The following is a 6,000-nucleotide window of genomic DNA, read 5'->3' as shown; positions in this document are numbered from 1 at the left end:
CCTTTTGTTCTGTAAATTCTTTTTTTGTTGAGGTTCCCTGAGCTAAACAATGCCATTGGCCAATCAAGTGAGCTGTCCAAGAGCTGAGCTTGCTAGAACTAGGTAAGACAGTTCAACTCCTGGGTTAAAACAACCTGGGCTCCTAGATGTAAAATAGAGCTGTGCACAAGTGGCCCCTCGAAATTCTCCACCCTATTTGTGGGCAGAGAAATTGGGGGAGCAATTTTACCGAATTTCTCCAGAGGGAGGAGAAACTCTCCAACCATTTCTCACAGGTACGCATCATCATTGGCAAAGGTTGTAGAACAGCTTCTTCTCCCCACCCACCCCCTCTATGGGTTTTTGGTTTTTCTGCACTGCCACCCACAAAAAATGATAATCCAACATCCCTGGAAATATCAGTCTAGAAATATGAATAAAACCATCTCTGTTTGCTTAAATACCCTTTGCTTTTCTGGTGAAGGTACAATGAAATCCCAGGAAACAGAAAGGTGAATTCCAACCCAACCCTTCCCTGCTTCAGTTCTCATAATCCAGTGATCCCAGTGGAATCAGCCTCCCCTCCCTTCTCTTGCCTTTTTACACTTGAAACGGCTGAATTTGAGGGAGGGAGCCTCGGGCAGGAGTCAGCGTGGTGGAATAATGAGAACAAGTCAGGCTGTGAGCCTGTGCTACCCTGCCCTATCCTTTGTGCATTTCAATTCTCTATGCACACATCTGAGGGAGCATCCTTACTCTGTCATTTCTCCCCGGTCTCTCTCTCTCTCTCTCTCTCTCTCTCTCTCTCCGTTTCTTTTCCCCTCCCTGCATTTCTACCAGCGCTTCTTTCATGAGCCGCAGAGCTAAGAAGCCAGGCTCTACAGCATGTTACTAAGGCTATTCTAGACAGATCACTGTGGTCAGGCTGGCTACCCTTCGAGCTGTCCGATGTACCAGGAGGCCGCAGACTCTGTTGTTCAGGGCCTCAGCAAACCGTGCCCATCCAGTACCAGCCCAACCCAAGCAGCCTCTGCCGTGCGGACCGCTAAGAGACAGGTAAGGACTGGGTGCTTATGATTCTGACAGGAAAGCCGCCTGATGTGACCTTTAGTGATGGGACCACAGGCCTCTCGGTTGTCTGATCCGGCATAATGTCCTCAGCAGTGGCATTGGGGGATTTAGCGTATTGCCATTTTCTGTGGGGCAGTTGGCCTGAAGGGGTGAGAAAGGAGGGTGGGGTGCAGAGTCCTTCCGGTGTCACCCCCATTCTGATCACTCTAGTGTTTTCCTCTCAATACGTTAATTGCAACAAATAAATAAAATAAAATATTGGTCTGTAGCCTCTCCGGAACGACTGAAGGAAATGAGACGGCGCTGTGCTCCATCCTGTTCTCACGCCAATCCTCACACACTCCTCCTTCAGTATTGATAGCACAACCCCAAATTATACTGCGTCTTCGGGAGGTATTTGTTGCAGAGCAATTAACTGAAAGCTGCACAAAAAATAATAATTAAGAATAGAGCAGTAGTGACAATGAGCTCCTCCAGCCACAGACACAAGGCGGCCCGCTTTGTGTTTAATTGTTTTGTTCCTATTTCTTTTGAAAGAAGATCACTGTTTGTTTGTTTTTCTGTTTGGCATTCCGGTTGTTCATGCTGCTCTGATAAACAGCACCTTCATAGATTTGGCTGTTGCTTCACCCTCTTTTTCTTTTTTAAAAATTGGAATGGAAGGTGAGCAGGTTGCAGAATCAATGGAAGTTCACGGAGGGAGAATGAGAAAGCTTTCAAGCAGAACAGAGAAAGTAAAGGCCAATAGGAGGGTGTTGGTGAAAGCACCCAAGAGAAGTGTCGTTTAATGTCTTGATGGTCAGGTCACTGCCAGATGTGGCATGTACATCCCGAGACAAAAGAAGCAAGAAAAGCACACATCTCTTTCCAAAATCAGTGATACAGGAGAGATGGTATTTGATTCTATAGCGGCATTGCATCTAGGGGTGTTGATATTTCTTACAGAGCTCCTGAACCTTTAACAGTGGGTGACTTGCAGAATTTCTGGGCAGGGCTTATTTTCATTACTTTCATCTGCATGTTGGGAGAAGCCTCACCTGTCAAATTTCTGCTTGACACACAGGTGTTAAGTCACAAAAGCCTTACCATTAAAAAAAAAAGTTAGCAATCCCACTCATTTGAGACTTCTGCTCTTTTCCAACTCCTGCTCTTAAAACAAAAATAAGAAAGTTGACATACACACAGTAGTGTGTCCCAAAAATGAAATCCAATGCAGATGAAGGGGTGGGGCTATGCAGATATTGGGTGGCTCAGTTCTCAGTTCTCCTACGAAGTGCTGTAAGGCAAAATTAGTGGGCTGCAGCCTACTGATGCTTCCTCTGTGAAGTAAATCATGCCTACGTTGTGGTAGTGAGGGCAGGAAAGAGGGCTTACTTTGTGTCTCGATGAGTAGCAGCCTATCAGAGCTATTCCAGGTAGTTTAGGGATTATTAAGAACTACTGCAGGGAATGGTATGCTGGAAGCCTTGGAGGCCCGCTGCAACAATTTTACAAGACGCTCTGGGGATAAAAATCACCCGTCTTCATCACGAACTTAACGCTGCTATTATGACACATACCGATGAGGTGTCCAATGCACTGTCTTGTTCAGTTTTCTGCGATCGGTTCCAGCTGCTGCAGCGTCAGGATGCATACAAGACGCCTGCATCAGTCTGAACGACCATAACACCCTCTCAAACTTTGCCCATCATGGCTGATTTGCCCTAGCAGAGGAGGGTTGACGGCATGGGTCCAGGGAGTGGTAAACACATCAGTGCATGAGGGAATCATGCCTGCTGCCCTTAAAGAGGCAGTGCTATGACCACTCCCGCAAAAACCTTCACTGGATCCAGAGATTTATAACAATCATCGCCCAGTCACAAATGCCACTTTCTTTTTTTTAAGGCAAGGCACGTGAGAGGATGGTGGTGAAATAGCTGGAGATGTTCTTGGAGGATATTGATTACCTAGACCCATTCCAGTCTGGATTCCAGCCTAGATGTGGGTCAGAATTGGCCTTGGATGCCCTGATGGTGGGCAACAGAGGGAGTGTGACCCTGTTACTCTTGCTTGATCTCTCAGCTGCTTTGACACAATTGATGATAGTATCCTCCTGTACTGACTCTGTTGATTAGGAATTGTATACACTGTTTTAAAGCTTCATCCCACATACCTGCTTCCCTTGGATTATCCCCATAGTGCTAAACTTTCACGGTTGTTGTTGTTTTTGCTACTGGGCGGCAGCGAGCCTTTGCATACCAGGAAGTGAGTTTAAGGGGGGAAATGTAAAAAAATCATAAAAAAATCAACGGATGACCCAATTGAATTCAAATTTGGTTTGCTTAAAGCTCTCCCTAATATCTATTACTGTGCCAATTTTGGTGTCTTTATCTGTAAAGCTTACGCAGATGTAAGCATTTCTTTAAAATCCTGCTCCTGCGCCCCAGCGGCGGCTCGGAAGATACGCTAAAAAAGTAGGGGCTAAATACGGCGGATCTTTTGGCTTTGTAGCACAATTAAGGCATGATGCATGGGAGTACTTCACAATCAAAGCAGATTATAAGGTGGAAAACTTCTGAGTCCTTTGCATGCAATTCACAGTGATTGCACAGTGTAACGCTGGTGTGATAAAGCTCTTACACTGGTTCTACTCCTACCTGCAGGGTAGGGTCCAGAAAGTAGCATTGGGTGGTTGTTCCTCAGTCCATTGGCAATTATATTGGGATGGCACAAGGTACCATTTTGTCTTCAATGCTATTTCACACACACACACACGTGTCACCAGTATGCTGATGACACTCACTTCTATTTCTCTGTTACATCTGAATCAGGATAGGCTGTGAATGACCTAGACCACTGCTTAGATGTAGTGGAAGGCTGGATGAAGCACAATAAGCTGAAGCTGAATACCAATAAGATGGAGGCACTGTGGGAAATTGGTTCCTGGATCTAGGAATTTGGGAGTTTACCTGTTCTGAATGGGATTGCACTCTTCCTGAAAGAATGGGTATACATAGTTTTGACGTGGCATTGAGCGCCTTTTACCAAATTTAGTTGGTATGTCAACTGTGCCTGTTCCAAGATAGGGATATCTTAACCACAGTGATCCATGCATTGGTAACCTTGAGACTGGACTACATTCATTTGCTTCCGATGGTTATTATAAAAAAATCTATTTAGCCTGTCATGCTCTCTATGTGGGGCTGCCCTTGAGTGGTTCAGAAGATGCAGCTAGAGCAGAATGCTATAAAAAGGCTGTTGAGTACAACGCCTTGCCATGCACAAATGATACCTGTGCTGAAAGAGCTGTATCAGTTTGCTACCAAGCCGGGTTCAAGGTATTATTTAAAAAGTTAGGTTATCTGGTAGATCATCTCCCACTATATAGACCGGTTAGACTACTACGATCTTCAGGGCAGGCCTTGTTGTCTGCGCCACATCCTGCAGAGCCTGATTTGGCAGCAACAAAGCAACAGGGCACCTTGGGGTGGCGCCCTCCCTCTGGAATGATCTCCCCTCTGCAATATGTCAGGCTTCGATATGATCACATGTTTCCGATGATTAAGAACCTACTTGTTTATTCTGGTTTTTCCCAACCATTATTTTGTCTAAACATTGTTGTGTTTTTATAGCGATTGTTTCATAGTTTGTTGCAGAAAATAAATATTTAAAATGGTGATGATGATGATGATGATGATGATGATGATGATGATGATGATGATGGGAGGTATGGTTTTGCCTCTTGTTTTTTTCTTTCTGGCAGTCTTAACAATGACAGTATCTAAGAATCCACTTGGTGCTTTCAATATGACTATGGCTTGTTCCAGTAGGTTGTGGGTTTAAGATACTTTTGTTCTTTGGCTATACAACCTCCAATTTAAGACCTTTCAGAAGTTTCACAACAAGCTCCCTTTTCTCCCAGTTGCATTTCAGACAGTGATGCATTGACAGCAGCAGCAATAATAACAATGAAGCTGAAAGCTGCAGGTAGAGACCAATATTGTGCTAAACAGCTCAACATCAGTCTCAATCTTTACACTACTCTCTCTGTCACACTCCATTCCCTCCAAACATCCATATCAATACACATCATGAAGACTTGCTACCCTCCTTCAATGGGGCATCCCCCAAAGAGCAATGATCAAACTGGAATGCATTAAAAGGTTCCCCCATGCACACACACACACACACACACACACACACACACACACACACACACACAATTTTAAACATTTTTAAAAAAACATTTGTCCCACTGCTTTTACTTCCCAGATGCGTGGTTGGTTGGGAGAGGCAGGAATTTAAGAGCGTTATCAGGAGAGTGTTTTATGGCACGCTCGTGACTGGCAACTCATGGATCTTCCCTGTGTCCTAGGGAAGATGCGAGGCAAAGAAAGGGGAGTGCAGGGTGAGAGGAGTAGAATGAAGAGGATAAGAGGCTGAGCTGGAATCACGGGGAGAAGGATGTCCAAGCAGCGAGGGCTGGATAAATGAAGAGGAAATGAGATTGTTGACTGCAAAAACATTCCCTTCCCCCATCCATCTCTGTACTTTGAATTTCATTGACAGGCTCACGCCAGGGCAGCATCTATTTATGATTAGTGCATTTGGTTATTTACTAGGTCATGAGGAAATTACTTTAAAATGATTTCTTAAAGAGATTTAAAATTTTTGGATGGCGTTCAAGCCTAATATCAAAATGGTTGTTTTATTAAAAGCTATTAAATAGAAGCTGGTCTTGCAAAGTCTGCTAGAAAAACAAACGGAACGCACACCCCTCCCCCGAAAGCGCCGGGGCTATTTGAGCAGGAATTTTCCATAAACCTCTTCTCCTGCCTCAAAAGAGGCTTTCTGAAATATTGGCCCTTGTGAAATGCCATTCTCTTTATTGTCCATTTAATTACATTTGCCACAGTGCTTGTGTCAACACATGAGCGTCCTTTTGTTCCTGACTTAATGCAACCCCCAGCT

The 6,000-nt window shown here is 44.5% G+C and overlaps 1 protein-coding gene across 1 annotated transcript in view; it reads left to right on the top strand.

The window, feature by feature from the left end:
• The first annotated feature begins 812 nt into the window (after nucleotides 1-812).
• Nucleotides 813-6,000, top strand: part of RGS8 (regulator of G protein signaling 8) — a 47,340-nt gene continuing 42,152 nt past the window's right edge. The window contains exon 1 of the mRNA XM_063117175.1: nucleotides 813-1,035. Within this exon, the coding sequence (XP_062973245.1) occupies nucleotides 928-1,035 (108 nt within the window). The 5' untranslated portion in view covers nucleotides 813-927. The remainder of the gene's footprint in view (nucleotides 1,036-6,000) is intronic.

This window comes from Elgaria multicarinata, chromosome 1 (genome assembly GCF_023053635.1).
Source record: "Elgaria multicarinata webbii isolate HBS135686 ecotype San Diego chromosome 1, rElgMul1.1.pri, whole genome shotgun sequence".
In the NCBI taxonomy this organism is placed as follows: Eukaryota; Metazoa; Chordata; class Lepidosauria; order Squamata; family Anguidae; genus Elgaria; species Elgaria multicarinata.
Note: the sequence above shows the minus strand (reverse complement) of the source record. Positions and strands in the feature narration are given on the sequence as shown.